The 18,971-nt window shown below is 42.0% G+C and overlaps 1 protein-coding gene across 5 annotated transcripts in view; it reads right to left on the bottom strand.

Annotated features, from left to right (window-relative positions):
• Positions 1-18,971, bottom strand: part of LMNTD1 (lamin tail domain containing 1) — a 267,223-nt gene that overhangs the window by 91,130 nt on the left and 157,122 nt on the right. Inside the window, exon 11 of one of the 5 annotated variants that reach the window (XR_008332542.1) lies at positions 10,772-10,947. The exons of 3 other annotated variants lie outside the window; for them this stretch is intronic. Coding sequence is in view for 1 of the 2 variants with exons in the window: in XM_053406838.1 (XP_053262813.1) it covers positions 10,927-10,947 (21 nt within the window). In the remaining variant the exon portion in view is untranslated. Of the gene's footprint in view, positions 1-9,985; positions 10,948-18,971 lie in introns of those variants that run through there. One more of the 5 variants, XM_053406838.1, reaches the window with a different exon arrangement.

Here is an 18,971-nt window from a genome sequence, read left to right as displayed (position 1 = left end):
TATGATAATGCTGTCATGGAGCGAAGTTTTGTGTATGTGCAGAAGCTGACAGTAAAAAGCTAGAACATGCTAGAGCATTCTAGTGAGTCTGTAACTTTCCATTGTGCCCAACCCAAGCAGCTGTTGTTTTCTACTGGGTGCCTTATCTAAGTGCCAAGGTCACTGGGAAGTGTATATCTGCTGCCCAGTGAACAGTTTCTCATTCTCATTCTTTCACTGACTATCTCTTGTTTTCATTTTATAAATGTGTGGTGTAATTTTTATGCTGAAACTAGATTTTTGCTCTAAAAGGAGCCAAGTTGTGTCTTGCCAGGAATCTGGCAACAAACTGTAAGATTTATGCCTTAGTAAACCTCTGCTAATGATTTTTCTGTGTCCGGTGTCTTTTTGGAATGCATGCAACCGCCAAAGTCCGCTTCTCTGCTGTTCATGAACTAAAAAAGTAGACAACTTTTAGAAAACATCTGAAGGCAGCTCTGTATCGAGAAGTTTTTAATGTTTGATGCTTTATTATGTTTGATATATTCTGTAAGCTGCCCAGAGTAGCTTGGGAAACCCAGCCAGATGGGCGGGGTATAAATAAAATAATACTAATTATTCTTATTCAATCAACGGTTGGAGGTGTCCCAAAACTTGGGGGCATGGATCCTGACAAATGTTGCCTTTGAATATGCTGGTTAAATTCCAATGTTCTTAGAAGCTTTGTGTCCTGTTGACACTAAATTTTTTTGCAAAACATGCAATGGCCAGTAAAGAGAACAATAAATATCATCTGTCTTACACTTGGAAAGCATGTGCATGATTCGGCCAAAAATGTAAACACTTTTAAATCCCATTGATTTCAGTGAGGAAGCTAAACACATAATATTGGCTGGATCATAGGCCATGTAATTTCCAACATGTTTACACAGTCCAAATGCACACATCCAAGTAGAATGTACCCTCTTGGTATTTTGTAAAGCGTGGAGAAGAGTATCTTTATGTGCCTATCCTGATGCCACAGCAATTTGCAGGATCAAAACAATACTCTCTCTGTTTGCTGCTGCTGCTGTTAATAATAATAATAATAATAATAATAATAATAATAATAATAATAATAGGATTCAGGATAGTTAAAAGTAAATTTCCAACACTGGGCCACATCTATAGCATACCATTTAAAGCACATTGTTTCCTTGGGAACTGTTTTTTACCCATCAGAGAGTGACAATTCCCACCCCTCCTTAACAAACTTCATTTCCCAGGATTCTTTGGGGGAAGTTATGTGCTTTTGATGTATGATGTGGATGAGGCAGAATCCAGGATAGGCCTTAGCAGATGGAGAGATGGGGCTGGGCAGTTTGGAGCAGGCCTAATATTCAAAGGCTAGAAGCAGGAAATGGGTCCCCCCCCTACATCCAGTGGGACTAGCTGAATGGCAGAGCCCATCCTTTGTGGGATAAATCAGCTTCATATAGCTAACACGCTTAACTCTAATCAATGCACTGATGGGTTAAGACCATAGAGTAAGCTGTCCTGCCAGGGAGGAGGGGTTACCAAAGTCTTTCTTCTTTCACTTTTACCATGTGAACCCTACCAGCAGGGAAGTCTAAGCTGGATGCTCCAAGCTTAGACGACATGTCTTAAACAAACTATGTTTGCGTTTCTATACAAATAATTTAGAATCCTGTCTTTTCTTGCTGCTGTATGGAAAAGCACATGAAATGGACCTTTGGAGAGTTTGTAAGGAAACAATTTTAACTTACCAAACATGATCTTTTTGTATGCTAAGGGAAGTGGGAAACTTTGGAAGGAACTTGGAAGGGCTTTAAAGGTCTGACAGCCTATATTTCCATGTTTTACTCTGCCACATGTTTTGTGATTTTCTATCTCTGCTGGGGTCTCTCATCAATGAATACTTGCCCCAAACCAGGACCTAGGCATCTAGGGAATTCTCCTTTTATCTTACCATATCTAGCATATCTAGCATCTTTTAACCAAAATACAAAAACCAACATGTTTTGCGTGCAGAAAGCCTTTGATTGAACCCCTGACTTCTCTAGTAAAAACAATAAGGTAGCAAGTGGTGAGAAAGACCCAGGTGCCAGCCAGAATAGACATTATTGGGCTAGATGGACAAAAGTCTGACCTTGTATATGGTAGCTTCCTATGTTTCAATGAATGTACTTTCTATAAGTAAGTGGTTTTCCATAATTCTTATGGGGAAACAGAAGTGCTATAGTTGAAGACAACATTCCATTGAGAGAAAAGAAAACCCTGCAATATGCACAGAGCATTCAGAATCACATGGCAATCACAACCATCTCATGTAGTTGTTAATAATATTATTTACTACTACTACGTGAGTGGCGCTGTGGATTAAACCACAGAGCCAAGACTTGCCGATCAGAAGGCTGGCGGTTCGAATCCCCGCGACGGGGTGAGCTCCTGTTGCTTGGTCCCTGCTCCTGCCAACCTAGCAGTTCGAAAGCACGCCAAAGTACAAGTAAATAAATAGGTACCACTCCGGCGGGAAGGTAAACGGCGTTTCCATGCACTGCTCTGGTTCGCCAGAAGTGGCTTAGTCATGCTGCCCACATGACCCGGAAGCTGTCTGCAGACAAACGTCGGCTCCTTTAGCCAGTAAAGCGAGATGAGTGCTGCAACCCCAGAGTCATCTGCGACTGGTAAAGGGTCCCTTTACCTTTTTACCTTCAGCCTGGATAGCTCATTTGGTGCTGATAGCATGGTGCTGATAATGCCAAGATTGCAGGTTTGGGATAGCTGCAGATTCCTGCATTGCAGGGGGTTGGACTATCTATCTTTTATTAGAATAAAGTGTGCGCAGCACAGCTGCTTTGTGGGTTGACGTGTGATGAAAAGTTGCCATGAGATGAAAGTAAAGCTATTTGAGTTGCAGCTACATATAGTTCAAGTCCAATCCTCAACTGCACAGTTCAGAGATGGCTGAATGGCAAGACCCAGTCAAAGTATCACCACAAACTGCAGATTATATCTACTCTGGCAATGTTATGTACTGAAGTTCTCACCCTGGGCCAGCAGGGGGATACTGTAGATAGTTTTCACTCAGGTCCACGTCAGTTATTTTAGGCGGGAAACCCTGGATTGTTGTTGCTACAATGTTGACAGCCGGCTGCCTATAAAAGCAGGCCGACTGAGCTGTTTGCTGTTCGGTTCTGTCCAGCTTACAAGTAAAGAGCTGCTCTGGAGAAATCGCTAAGTTGTCTGCTATGTTCGCCCACAACTTAACAGGCAAAGAAATTAAAACTATGAAAGGCCGTAAGTACAGCTTTCCCTTGTGAATACGAAAAAGAGAAGTCTAGTTTTCTTTGAATCTTTCCCTCAAATTTCTAGATAATGTTTTGTATAAATGAAAGAGGCTTGAAAATTATTTTAGATTTGTTTATCAGGATTTGCACTTATTGTACTTACATAAGGTGGCCAAAGGATATGGACAAGCGAGGGCTCTTCCATGCTTACAGTTTCCCTTTTCCACATGAAAACCCGCTCCTTACTGCTGAATTGGAGCAAATGTCAGTCAGGTTTTCCAGATATTGACATTTGCTCTGATTCAGCAGTAAAGAGTGTTTTTTTCCCTGGGAAAAGTGGCAGGGCAAACAGAAAACCTTTCAGCCCATGCCTTCTCGGCATGGGACAAGCGCATTGTGGATGAGCCCTAAATGTTTGCTTCCATTATATAATCATCTCTTTTGAAGGCACCCAGGAAGGCTGCAGGATTGGAAGAGAGATGCTTTGTAGAATGAAATAAAGGACACTCACACACACCTCTTGTCCTCTTCAAAAGTAAGTGCAGGAAAAACCACACATCCTTCTCATGAGAATTTCATATAATTCCCCCTCTCCTGCTTTGATAATTTTCAGAGGCAATCTCTTTTCTCATCAATTGATGAAGAACAGGGCTGGATCAAAGAAGCAATTCAGTTAAATGCATTGTAAACTCATAGAAGGAAACCCGGTAGGGAAAGATGGAACTCCACAGCGCCATCTGGTTTCACATTGTTATATTGCATATATAATGCATACCAATCTAGCTGAGTCCTAGATTTAAAACACTGAAATGTTTGGCGCAGCTCTAGGGGAAAAAAAACATTAAACCTCTGTCAAAATATCCCACAATGGTGTCAATGGCAAAAAACCAGTATTCACTCCACATCACATGGCTGTAACCCCTCTAATATTATAGCTCAGCCTTTGCCAACCGTGTAAGCCCCAGTTGCTGGAATACAGCCCCAATCATCCCTCACCATTGACTGTGATGGCTGCTGGTGGTAGAGCTGTAGTCTAAAATATTTGGGGGGCACGAGGTCGGGGAAGTTTGTCATAGCTGTTACCCATTTATTATCTTTTGATCAGCTGAATAAGTGCTGCTGGTTAATCAGTGTTAGTGTTTTTGTTTTAAATGAAAGTTCTTACAAACACTAGAGATGGCAAGTGCCTTAGAAGAGGCACCCCTCCTTTTCTCTCACCTCTTCTTCTCTCACCTGCTGTGACATCTGCATCAGCTAGAGAAAAAGAACACATCTCTTTTCCAAGCTATTGTCTTATTCATATGCAAATTTGTGCATATATTATCAAATAAACCTCTCTTGAATTTTGTTTTTTGGGCTTCTCATGGGCATCTGGTTGGGAACTATGGGAACAGAATGCTGGACTAAATGAGCCTTTGTCTTGATCCAACAGGGCTCTTCCTATTTTTTAAAATGGTGAGATAAGACCCCCAAATGTCAAGGCCGAAATGGACCAGCCTGTTCAACTATCACATTCAGGATCTAAGAAGACCTGTTTGGGACTATGTGACCTGCCTGACTTCTGTGGTCTCAAGAGCAAGGCATGTGATGCCTCTTCCACAGTGTCTAAAATCCCAAAGAAAGTTTGAAAATGTATAAAAATTCAGATATGCAACAGCGGATGAGATTTTGTTATTTTAAACATGCACAGACAAAACAGTGCAGACAAAAGTGACAAGTTCTATTGGGAAATTTTCATAATTCAACTAGCATTGCAAGCATTCAACATGAATGGCAATTAGCAGCCTCATTGGTTTAGAACAGGCCTGTCCAACTCCCAAGAGACTGCGATCTACTCCCAGTATAAAAAAACTGACAGTGATCATTGAGGATTTACCAGAGTAGTTGACCTTTTTTTACGGGGGATTTACATAAATCACTCACCTTCAACTCCGCTGATAGCAAACACACGTGGTGCTAGAGCCAATCGGCATATTCCACATTGAAAAAAGAATATGCCAAACTCTGCCCACTTGACGCGACAGAGAGACAGAGGGAGGGGGCGGTGACATTCATTCTACATTTAATTTAATCCCGCGATCGACCAGGATCACCAGGGGATCTACCTGTTGATTGCGGTCGACCGGTTGAACATGTCTGCTTTAGAACAACTGGGTATGAAATATTGGCTGGAAATTGAGCTCATAGTATAATCAGCTCCTCACACCCCACAGTGTGGCCTGTGTTTTGGTCTTTTAACAAAGTTAAAGAATACAGGACAAAATTTTGGCCACCTCCTTTTTTGTGCATGCAAAATGTACCTTCTGCGCTACTTAGGAAGATTTAGCAAAATGATGGCCTGTTGTATTATTAAGAATCTGGAAACAAAATGCTAATTTCCCTGCCAAGATAATGCATTTTCTTAGATAAGTAAATGTTTTAGACTAGATGATTTTCATTGAATCTGGAAGGTTGCAGGAAGCAATATTGTCTTAAGACATGTTTACTACTTCCCTAATGGCTATCACACAAATGACATTTCATTTTGATTTGCTTTCAGATTAGAGCCTAAAGAAAATGTGCAGTGACACAAAAATCACAAAAAAGCCATGTGGTCGAATATAAGCTGCATTTTCACGGCCTGAATTTAGAAAAAAAGTGTGGCTTATATTTGGGTCAGTACGGTAGTTTATCTGCTTTGTTTTTAGAATATTTTAGTTTGTTTTACATTGTAACCGCAGTGGGATTGCATTTGTTAGAAATACTTTTTTTTAAAAGGTTCTGTATACACTGAGAGGATTTGCTTTTTTCACAGAGAATTCAAATATGCACACCCCCCCTGTGTTGATACTGCCCTGCAATAGTATGTCATCTTGTCTGATTATGTGTTTTGCCTCTAGGCCAAGCTTGAGGGTAAAGGTGCTATGTGTTAAGTTGTGGGTGAACATATCAGACGACACAGCGATTCTTCAGGCAGCTCTAATTTATTCACAGGCCAGAACAGAACTGAGCTGATGGAGTGGCATACAAAGGATGAACAAGTTAAATCAGTGATGATAGATTGGGCAAGAGATGTAGGACATAACATAATGTTTGAGGATTGGGAAAGATTGTGGAAGAAGGGGGTCAAGTTCACTGCATGTACGGTGTTAAAGGTACATACTGAAAACATAATGAAAATGTTGTATAGATGATATCTGACTCCTGTTAAATTAGCAAAGATTTAACACAATTGTGATAATCTATCTTGGAAATGTAAAGAAAAAGAAGGGACGTTCTTTCATCAATGGTGGGAATGTAAGAAAGTGAGAAGCTTTTGGGAAATGATATATAATGAGATGAAAAAAATGTTAAGATATACTTTTGTGAAAAAACCTGAAGCTTTTCTTTTAGGGATTGTAGGAAAGGACATAAGAAGAAAGGACTGTAAGCTTTTCCAATACGCAGTAACGGCAGCCAGAATTGTGTTGGCCCAGAAGTGGAAACAAGAGGAGATACCGACGATAGAAGAATGGAGATTAAAATTGACAGACTATGCAGAACTGGATAAATTAACTGGGAAAATTAGATACAGTAAAGATCAAAAGTTCATCGAGGACTGGGAAAAATTTGTGGACTATCTGAAAAATACATGCGGTGTTAACACAACGCTAGTGGGATTTCAAGAGGCACTGTAAAAAACAAATAAGTATTGTTTATTAGAAATAATAGGAGTAAGGAGGAACATTGGCAATACGAAAGAAGGGAATGTGTATTAAAGGTATAAATATGGATGATTGTCAGAGACGCTGAAGGAAGTCCAAAACAGTCATGATTTGTTGTATTCGGGATAAAATGTATAATTTGATGAAAACTAATAAAACTTATTAATAAAAAAAAGGAAATGTAAAGAAAAAAAGGTACTTTCTATCATATGTGGTTGTCAGGGAACTGACATCGGAGCTAGAGGCGGAGGCAAGGCTCCCAAGTGATGCTGGAGAAGGGCCAGCAGGGAGAGAGGCAGCTCATCAGCTGGGGAAGGAAATCAGCGTAACACCAGGGATAAAGGGGGGCAGATGGGGGAATCGGCGAGGGGGCTCCAGGACTCCTCGCCAGAGACCAGCGGGGAGAGCACGGGTCCTCCGCTACCCACACCCACCCTGCGCAGAAGACTTCCGCGCAGGGAAAGTAGGCGTAGACTTGGCGTCAAAGAACTTCTTTGCTGGAAGAAGTTCAAGAAACGCCCACTGACGGATTCTGCTAGCGACTGAACAGCCACAAAGTGAATGGCTGTCCAGACAGAAAAGGTTTAACCAGGCAACCTAGCCTAGAGTGGCGGTACCTTACGCACGAGCAACCCCTAAAACCATTAGTGGTGGACTGCCCCAAGGTGAAAGACTTCTGGGAAAAGATTTATAATGAATTAAAAAAATGTTGAAATATACATTTATAAAGAAACCAGAAGCCTTTCTTCTTGGAATAACAGGTTTGGAATTGCCCAGGAAAGATGTTAAAATATTTTTGTATGCTGCAACTGCTGCTCGAATCTTATTAGCTAAGAACTGGAAAACACAAGAAGTACCAACAGTGAAATGGATTTTTTGGAGCTAGCCGACCTGACTGGAAGAGTCCGTGACCAGAAGGAGGAGGAGTACCAGGAAGAATGGATGGAATTTAATGACTATTCAATTAACTATGTTAAGTTAAATTAATTGGTAAAAGCTTGCAAATACCAGATAGGCTTAGGATTTAAATATGTAATGTGATGAACTAATATGTTTAATGCGGAATTGGAAAGAAAGAAAGATGTTTAGTGATTGTCAGGGAACTGCCATCGGAGCCTAGGGTGGAGGTAAGGCTCCCTGACGATGCAGGAGAAGGAACCAGCAGGGAGAGAGAGCAAGCTTCCTTGGAGGAAGGAATTAGGAGGGACACCAGGAAGCAAGAGGAGACGGCGGAGGGAGGGCTCCGAGACTCTTCCACAGAGAGCAGCAGGGAGAGCCCAGGACCTCCATTGGGCACGCCCACTCTGCGCAGGAGACTTCCGCGCAGAGAGGCTAGGCGGAGACTTGGAGTGAAGGAATTTTTATGTTGGAAGAAGTTCAGAAAACGCCCACTGACGGATTCTGCCAGTGACTGAGACAGTCATGGAGAAAGGGCTGTCCAGCCAGGGAAAGGTTTATCCAGGCAACGTTGCCTAGAGCTGCAGCACCCTTTACGCACAAGCAATCCCCAATTCCCTTTACAGTGATTAAGTTAATTTTATAAGAATACTGATTTGGAAAACCGTTAAAATGAAATGCACTGAAATTCAACCAGGCGGATATGGGGAAGTCACTTAACAATGTTAATTAGATTAGTTTTAATAAGGTTATGATTATGCTTGTTTGTTTTTTGTTTTTTGTTTGTGTGTTTAAAATTTTGTGAAAATCAATTAAAAAATTCGAAAAGAAAAAAGAAAAAAGAACAGAACTGAGCTGAAGGGTTCAGCCATCCAGCTTATATAGAGCTCAAATACAATGCAACAGTAACAACTTTCTGTAACTATCCAATCACTGAATGTCACTTTCAATTCCTTATTTGCATATGTGGACCTGAGTGAAAGCTATCTACAGTATCCCCCTGCTGGCCCAGGGTGAGAACTTCAGTACATAACACTATGCTTCACCTTAGACACTGTGGCTCACTAGGAGCTGCAGGTTGTACAGAGGGTGCTATGGGCAGCACAGCTAACAACCTCATGCACTCATTTTTCCCATGTGAACTTGAGTAGGTTGAATAAAGTTCTTCAAAGGAATAACAAACTTCCTGTTACCACCCCTTACAGCACCTCCCCCCCCCATTTCTGTCTTTCATGAATGTAGCCAAATGTCCTAACCACTTTGTCAGGCCTCTCTTCCTAAATAATATTGAACTCTACCAACATGGCCCGACTTGGAATGGGGCAGCGAGTTGAGGGTGTGTCCATACATTACAGAATCTCCTTGGAAGTTACACAGTTCTTCCCTGCAGCATTCTTTCCAGGCAGCTTGTTACAAGTATGTGCAGCCATTCACCACCCATGAGAAAATAAAGAAGTATACATTTCCAGGGCACCTTTTAAAGTGTGGCTAAACTGTCTCTCAGGAGCTGGGGCCAGTTCTTGCTCTCTCCAATAGTGTTCCAGGCTTCAGCCAGTTTTGGACTCACACATGATAAATATAATACTTAAGAAAAGCCATGAACTGGAAATATAACAGCCTACCCCTTTTTCATTTAGTGTAAACAGGACCTATTCACCTAGTGACTTAATGAAGCAAATCTAGGGATGCGCTTGGATGTGCAAAATGGCCCAAATGGTAACCAACGTGTGTCTATACAGGCAACTCCCTATTTATGCAGGGATTACCTTCTAGCCTCCTGCACATTTAGGGAAATGTATGTAAATAGGGAGGGACGTAATGGCCAGGGGTCCCTTTACCTTTTATGTAAATGGAGAGCACCCCCACTGTGCCTCTGGCTCGTGAGGAGACCCTCCCTGGAGCCCTATATGCTCAGTCATGCGTGAATTGAATGTACATAAATGGGGGGATGCCTGTATTTAATAAATTACTGTTTTGTTTAATTTGATCCTGACCTTTTTTTAAAAAAAATACATTCACTGGAACAGGACAAATTGTTATTGATCTTTATTTTCTTAATCTGATTTTGAGGGACCTAGCTGGATAATTCAGTTATCCAATCATCAGTATTAGAATTTAATGTAAATATATTACAATTCATTGCAAATCATCAATGTATAGTAAACAGCAAATGATTTTTTAAAAAAACCGTTTTTGAAGTCTCTCATTATTTAGATAGCTTAGTGTCCACTTAAGACTTCAATGTCTTGAGCAGGCTTCCTCAACCTCAACCCTCCAGATGTTTTGAGACTACAATTCCCATCATCCCTGACCACTGGTCCTGCTAGCTAGAAATCATGGGAGTTGTAGGCCAAAAAACATCTGGAGGGCCGAGTTTGAGGAAGCCTGGTCTTGAGAATAAGCCCCTCTGAAAATAATGGAATTTATTTCTGAGTACAAGATTGAAATGTATTTCCACCCATGGTATTATACAACCTTAGATTATTTACATAAAGAAAAGTTCTCTCTCTCTTTTGGGTTTGTCAATAAGTTGCATAAAGTACATCAATCAGAATGACAGATGGCATATTGGCTAACACAGATCCCAATCCATTATTTGTAATGAAGGCAACAGGATTTTTTGCATGATGAAAAAGTAGCACTTTCCCATATTTTAGTTGGCATTGTTTGTAGGTAACTAAACCTATTCTGAAGAATATTTTTTTCTCTAACAGGAAAAGGTATCTTGAATTTCTTATGGTAGCATATTAATCCTATGAACAGCTAAGTAGATGAAATACCATTTTCAAGCAGGGTTAAAAAGCCAAAACTATATTTCTGGTTTTTCACTTCAACTAAAGAAGTAACACACATTTTGGTTTTGTGTGGATTACTGACCCTACTTTTTAAACTACTAACATCTGAACCAGTACTGAATGGTACCTTTTTTGCTGACTTTGGAGATTAATGATCACAATTCTCCTTTAAAAATGTTTTTACATCACCAAGTTGCCTTACAAAGTTGGCTCTCTTTCTTTGCATGTTCTAAGAATAGATGACTGGATGTCTCAACCTGGGGCCTCCCATTGTTCATAAGATTAAAGTACTCTTTTCTCCGCCTAAAGAAACATAAAATTGCAATACAATTGTGAGTAGCTCATTGGGAAGTGGCTGAAGGAGAGAGGCAGACTGGGCTAAGGATTCTGGATTTTGTTGCTGCTGTTTGAACTGGAGAAATGAACCCATTGCTACTAAAAAGCAATGGCAGAGCATGACACTTTAGTTACATGTATCAGGACCTGTTTATGTCCCATCTAGAGTAGTATGAGCATTGCCATCCCGTAGTTGCTTTCAACTGTTCTAGGTTGTTGTTGTTTAGTCGTTTAGTCGTGTCCGACTCTTCGTGACCCCATGGACCAGAGCACGCCAGGAACTCCTGTCTTCCACCGCCTCCCGCAGTTTGGCCAGGCTCATGTTTGTAGCTTCGAGAACACTATCCAACCATCTTGTCCTCTGTCGTCCCCTTCTCCTTGTGCCCTCCATCTTTCCCAACATCAGGGTCTTTTCCAGGGAGTCTTCTCTTCTCATGAGGTGGCCGAAGTATTGGAGCCTCAGCTTCATGATCTGTCCTTCCAGTGAGCACTCAGGGCTGATTTCCTTAAGAATGGATGCGTTTGATCTTCTTGCAGTCCATGGGATTCTCAAGAGTCTCCTCCAGCACCATAAATCAAAAGCATCAATTCTTCGGTGATCAGCCTTCTTTATGGTCCAGCTCTAGGTATTATCTGCAAATTCTGTTCGTGTAATTGATGTTTATTTCATGGTTACAAAGTAAACTAGTAATTCTGCTTCTTAACAGGGGGTGCCAATCTACTTAGCCACATTAGAAAATTTTGTAGATGTTTCTGGAGGTAGTCTAGGAGCAACTATGCTTGTCAGTAAACAAGCTGTTGTAAAAATCACGACCAGTGTCAACTCCGGGCTTGGGAGGGCACTTAGACAAGAAACCTCCACGGCCTTCCCTCCTCTCTCGGTGTGGCTCCCTCCTCACCAGCAGGTTTGTAGACACTTGCCAGTGGGTCATCTACTGAGGTGTGGCCACTTGGAAGATGCACAAGTAGGCTGATCCTTGACGCCAAATGGGGCCTTAACCCTTAACCCTTAAGTAATTCTCAAGGAATCTGACTGTTCATGGACTCTCCCATTGATTGCTCTTCAGGTAGTAATAAATAATAATAATAATAATAATAATAATAATAATAATAATAATATTTATACCCTTCCTATCTGGCTGGGTTTCCCCAGCCACTCTTGGATACTAGGGGCTCCAAACTTGCAATAAGTCACAGTCTGCTGGAAATTTGGTTGAGAGGCTACTGTCTGGTAAATGGAAGCCATTTGATTCACATGATTTATTGGTTTTTCACCAAGATTTGAACCAGTATCTTCCACACATCATTTTAAACCATGTGAACAATAGCAGAAGCAGCTTCTCTCTCCCCCCCTCTCTCACACATACGTATCAGTAGGCATGGCCCTTTACAGTGTACAAGAGGACAAGTTCCTGCCCCGAGGAGCTTACAATCTAATATTTGGCACAAAGGAATGGGAGGGAAGCAAAGGCAGGGGTAAACGGAACAGAACACATGATGGTTTCCATTACACATACTTAGGCTGAGTTACAATCAAGCACGAAAACTAGTGAAAAATACATGAGTTAAAAGCTTCATAGAAAAGGTGGGTCTTGAGGAGGGGTGTGAAGGAAACAAGGGAGGTGACAACTCTGTGAGGCAGAGCCTATTGAGGGAGCAGACAATCTTTGGATGGCTGAGGGTAGTGGGTCTGAGAAAGTGATGATCACAGGCAAGGATGTGCTTGGATAAAAGTAGTGAGATACTTGTGGTGTGGCAGGGAAATAACAAATACTATGTGCTGGATCTGGGAGCAGAAAGGAATACAGTGTAGGAATTTAAGATGGGTGTCAGTTTATCAGAGCAATGAGAGGTAAAGGTTTTGGCAGCAGAGTCCAGAACAGAAATGAGGGGACCAAGGTGGAAGACCCAGAATGGATAGGATTCCAGTCATTAAGACAGGACAGGGACCCAGGTTTTTGCTGAAGGTACAGGTAGGAACTGGTTTATTTGTAGGGGGTGCAATGCTGTATAGGGAGAAGCAAAATGACTGAATATGGAGACAGAGGACAGAGAAACCAATATGTATGAGGAGAGGAGAACTTTGGAGTTAAGAAGTTTGGTCTCAGGCATACTGAGTTTGAAACAATGACAAAGCATCCAGTGAGACTTACTAGCCTGCAGGTTGGATATGTAGAATGGGAGGGGAAGGAGGGCAGTTTAGGGGTCAAGGGGCTGAGCTGGGGGTCATCTCTGCAGACACAGGTAACTGAAAGTCATGGGATTTTATGAGGTTACCAAGGAATATCGTGGAGTGAGGAAAATAGCAGAAAGCTGCTAACAGAGAGACACAGGACCCCAACATGGAGAAAGAAATACGTGAACACAGAGCTTTCCGTAACTGAAACATTGGAAGATAGGAAGGAAGAAAATCATATGAGCACAGAATTGTGGCCAGTTACAGGTGCCACATAATACCCATTCCACATGTGAAAGAAATTATTCTTTCAATGTGGTGGCATCTACACTTCGGAACTCAGACAAACATCTCCCCTCTTCCCCTTTCCTCAATATCTGATCAACCCAAAACATGGCTCCGTCACACAAAAATTTGAAGCAAGCTTGAATTTTAAAACTGCACATTTAAGATAAGCAGCTGCTGAATGTTACCTTTAAGGCCAATTTAAGCACAGGAAAACCGTTTCTTAACATTTTTAAACCTTAAGTACAAAACTTATCCACTTCTAGAGAAAACAAAGATCTCTAACAGGAAGGCTATTTCAGAGTTCTGTCGAGAAGAAAGTGCTGCCCAGGCTTTCTTCTCGGCACGAGCCTGACTGGTCAACCCTTTTCACAATTTGAGCCCATGCTAGGGTTCTTTAAGGTGCCTGGTATTAGACTTAGACTACAGGTGGGTGTTACCCTTATACTAAAAAATAACCTCCGGACCTAACGATCCCTCATGACCAGTCGTTCGCTTTCCTTGCTACTGAGCTGTCAGCGGCATAAAGTGTTAAAGTTTGTTGGGTCGTATAATTTTGACCCACTGAGTCTGCTGCAATGGCCCTGCAATAAATTTGATTTATTGCCACTCCGACAAACTTCAATGGCGCCCACACATTTCCACTGCGCGCTGCCACTCTCCTCAGTGGCGGATAATAGCAGAGTTCACACGCAGCATAAAATGGTTTGTCTGTGTTAACGTGGTGTCTTGAATAACTCAGCTCGACACCAGGCTTCTAATCTAAAACTCTCTATTTAGTAGCATTCAAAACAGAAAAGAGAGAGAGTCCCACCTACTCCCCCCCCCCCGCCCCCGGGACGATCTCTATAATCGCTTCTGCATCTGCTGGTTTTCGGATGATCCTGGGATCTTACAAGTAGTTGTTTATGGCTGGCCTGATTGAGCATTGCTTCTTCTTGTTAGCCCCACTGGAACTCCAGTTATTTCCAGACCCTGGGGATCACTGGAGGACTGGTGATTCCTCCTGGCAATTCGCCTGGTGCGCACTGGATCACCAGTCCTTCCTCGCCCCCAGAATCCAGTCAACCAAAATTCCTGGCTGGCTCACCAAACTGTTATAAGAAAAAAAACTGCCCCTTTTCCCTTATGGGGTATTCAAGAGCCCATATAGAGTCCTTAAGTGGGTCCCCTATTGGTATGAGAAAATAACAGAGGCCAACCAGAGTATATTGAGAAGCAAAGTGGCTACTAAGTCTGATCTTTATTAAACTGTTGCAACAGGGTCCTCACTCACCACATGCAGGAGGGAGGAGAGAACCCAGAACAATAGTGTGCAAGCCCTTATATAGACTTTTGAAGTTGCCCACCCTGTAGCCCAAGACCACCCCCCCGAAACATCATATATACATCACAGAAGAAGGCGGTCTACAGCGGAAATCCTGTTTGCCAGGACACCTGATAATGGTCAGGTAGGTTTGTGATGGTTAATAGTTTAGTTCCCAAATCCAGGTCACAGGCTCACCCTATTCATACACAAATACGCCCTTAAGACAGGATTTGTAAGCAAAAGACAATGGGGAGACTTTCCCATTTCATTTCTCCTTGCAGAGAAATATTTGAGGTCAATTTGGGAGAGTCAAAATAGCTTCAGGATAGCTCTCCTATACTATTTCAGACACGTGGTTTATATACTTATATGTTTTTTAAAAAGCTCAAAAATGAATTTTTTTGCTATTTTGCCGAAAAAGTTCAACAAATTTGGGCAAAACTGAAAGAAAAAACTTTTGTGTCTGGATTTTCATTTTTTAAAATATGGCAACCCTCTAACTGTTACATTCTGAATTTTTCTTCTGTCGTCATGTGGACCAGCAAGTTAATATTTATAACACCAAAGATGTGATACTCAAGAAGTAAAATGATGCCCCAGATTCACTACTGTGATGTAAAGGCAAATGCACACATTATAAATAGGCCTCAGTATGTAAATATATGAACATATTTACCACCTGAAGGTATTTCTGTCCAAAAGCATTAAGGTGCCACACACACTAAACATACCACTAAGCAGCATGGATTTTTTTAAAAAATATGCAAGCACCATCATACTAACTGCACTAAAATGCCAAGAATGTCATCAGTAGCAGCAAAGATAACATACAAGGAATTCATATGTCTATAAATAAAAATACGGGACTGAGGAAGAGAAAAATTCAGCTAAGAAGAAAGGTGCATCTAATACTTCAGGCAACTCCTCTATTTCAATTCTGAAATACATGCCAATGTCTACACAAGTCTCATTAAGTCCTCTAAGAGGAAAATCTATGCAAAAATTAAGCTGTTTGGCTTAAGTAAAATGATAAGTACCCTCCAGATAATCCCATCACTGACAGAATCTTAATCAGATTTATGGCCCCAGAAGTACTCTCTATCATCTCAGCATACTAAGGTTATACACCATTGCCAACCAATATAGCAGATGGTGTGGCAATCTATAGCTGACTATTGCAATGGGGCCTTTCCCCAATTAATAGTCCCCCTCCATCCAACCTCTGGGAATTGCATACGTATTGCTGATTCTTTTCTTGCTGCCCTCAAATCCTATGCTTCTATAGCTAGATTTCAAGCACGTGATCCCAGTGATCACAGACAGGAGGAGGAGTTATACTAGGACTAGAGTAGACCACGTCATTACTGAGGAGGCAAGTTTAGTCACTGTCTGAAAACTATCCCTGCCTCTGGGTCTGCCCTGACCAGAAGGATACAGGTATCAACAAGGGTGTCCCACAAGACCTTAAGGTGCTGCTGTGCAATGCCAGGACAATGATTCATAAGACCACTGCCATCCATGACTTGATCATGGATGGAGGACTTGAACTGGCATGTGTAACAGAGACCTGGTTGGACATGACATGTTCTTGCCATTGCTTGTCCGCCAGGTTTCTCTTACACACAGCAACCCAGGTCATGTGGGGAAGGGGATGCAGTGATTTTTAGGAAGTCATTAGTTTGCACCAGGCAACCTACTGGGGAGACCCAGTTTTCTGAGTGCATGTTCTGGAAGTTGGACAATAAGGGCAGTACAGGATTCCTATTGGTGTACCGGCATCTCTGCTTCCTGCCTGCTTCAGGTTGTGAAGGATGTTCTCCTGGAGACACTTAGTCGGGTGGTCCTAGGGGATTTTAACATCCATGTTGACACACCCCTACAAGTGGCCGCTCAGGACTTCGTGTTTATGAGGGATTGGGTAGGCAGTTGTGGGGGACTCCCTGGTCTTGAATGGGGCAACTATGCTCCTGAATGACCAGGTGCATGCACAGCCTGGGAGTCATTTTGGACTCACAGTTGTCCATGGAACAACAGGTTAATCCTGTGTCCAGGGCAGCTGTCTACCAGCTCCATCTGGTACACCAATTGAGACTCTACCTGCCTGCACACTGCCTTGTCAGAGTGGTACATGCTCTGGTTATCTTCCGCTTGGACTACTGCAACGTACTCTATGTGGGGCTACCTTTGAAGGCGACTCAGAAACTACAACCAATCCAGAATGCAGCAGCTAGACTGGTGACTGGGAGCAGCTGTTGGACCATATAACACTGGTGTTAAAGGATCTTTACTGGCTCCCAGTATGTTTCCAAGCACAATTCAAAGTACTGGTGCTGACCCTTAAAGCCCTAAACAGCCTTGGCCCTGTATACCTGAAGGAGCATTTCCATTCCTGGACACTGAGGTCCACCTCTGAGGGCCTTCTGCTGGTTCTCTCACTGAGAGAAGTGAAGCTACAGTGAACCAGGCAGAGGGCCTTCTCAGTAGTCGTGCCCTCCCTGTGGAACATCCTCCCATCAGATGTCAAGGAGGTAAGTAACTATGCAACCTTTAGAAGACATCTGAAGGCAGCCCTGTATAGGGAAGGTTTAAATGTTTGATGTCTTACTGTGTTTTAATTTGTTAGAAGCCACCCAGTCAGATGGGCGGCATATAAATAAATTCATCATCTAGTGTAGCTTGAGTGTTATGAATCTGTTGCAGCACGTTAGGCTGTGGACTTTTCTTTGGTCTACAGGGCCAGCCTTACTAGGCCATAGTTGACCTGCCAGTTGCTGAGGGCCATACCTCAAACACATTAAATGCCTCACACATTAAAACTCTGAAGCACACACACACTTACACTATGGCCCAGTTTGGACAATTATGTCAGCTTAATAGGCTGATATCCTGCATCCTGCAGGATCCCTAGACTATAGTAAGTCAGGAAGTCCCCAAATGGCCATAGTTTCCCATTTGGTTTGAACTGGGAAACTATTGTTACCAGGTTCAGAACAAGCCAGGATCTTAAACCATATTTAAAAACTGATTTAAGTTACCAGCCTGTTTGGAACCTGGCATCTATAGGTTCCCAGTTCATGTAAAACAGGAAACAATGGCTAATTAGAGACTTTCTGGCTTATTGTGGTGTGTCAAGAAAGAAGGTGGGAAGGACATCTTCCAAAAACGTTTTATGTAATATACATACATATAGATCAATTATACAATATATTTCATGCATCTAAGCTAATATTTGTTAAGATTTAATGCCTACCTTAAACACTAAGAATAATTGCACTCCTAGTTCAACACAAAACTAAAAAATGAGGACTGTACTATGAAAAGCCAGTGTGATGTAGTGTGTTTTCTGGACACAGCATCCTTAGACCAGCCATGATCTGTCAGGTAAGGCTGTTGTGAAGATTAGATAACCCCACCCTTACTGCTCTAAGCACCATGTGCCCCAACCAAATATCCACAGGAAACCAGAGATGTAGACTGCACAGCTGCTGCCAGCCACTCACTATCAGCCATGGAAAGCAGAGGGTACCAGCACAGGAACACGTCTGGACTATGGGGTCCATAGTGCTGAACAGGGCAACTGAACCCTGAAATGCTAGATGTGTGAATGTGCCCGTTGCCAGCTACATCAAATATTTCTAAGGAATCCCATTGGTTTGTAATCCATTATTATTATGTTAGCTCCTTAAAGACTAACACAGCTTTTGTGGGATAAGCTTTTGTAGGAATAGGCTCACTTTGTTAGATGCATCAGATGGTCTGGTACACAGGCATGCCTTTCCACTTTGTGGAATTGCATAGAGACTACGCAACTGGGGTTGGCTATAAATTCAGAGTTTCTTTAGAGCAGTGTTTCTCAACCTATTTCTGACTTTCCCCTTCCAAACATGTTTTCTTCCTGTCACCCCCTGTCCTACTGGTAGAAGTGTAGCTATTTAAATGTGGGGTTTTATTTGTAAATAGAACAATTTAATTCATACCGGTAATTTTTATAATTTATACAAAAGACAGTTACATAAAAAATTATACTTTAAGTACTTCTTGATCAATGTGACCCTTGTGCTTGATGACCAGAAACAAGCTTTTTTATATCTAGTTCTATTGCTGTGAGAGATAACCACATCATGCACCTTGCTGTGAGGGATAACTGCACCCATGGACTTGCCCGTGACAAACGAGATGCTTGGTGCACGCAGCGGAGGAGTGCAGAAGTGGGAGGGAGAA

This window comes from Podarcis raffonei, chromosome 10, assembly GCF_027172205.1.
Source record: "Podarcis raffonei isolate rPodRaf1 chromosome 10, rPodRaf1.pri, whole genome shotgun sequence".
NCBI lineage: Eukaryota > Metazoa > Chordata > Lepidosauria > Squamata > Lacertidae > Podarcis > Podarcis raffonei.
This window is presented reverse-complemented; position numbering and strand designations above follow the sequence as displayed.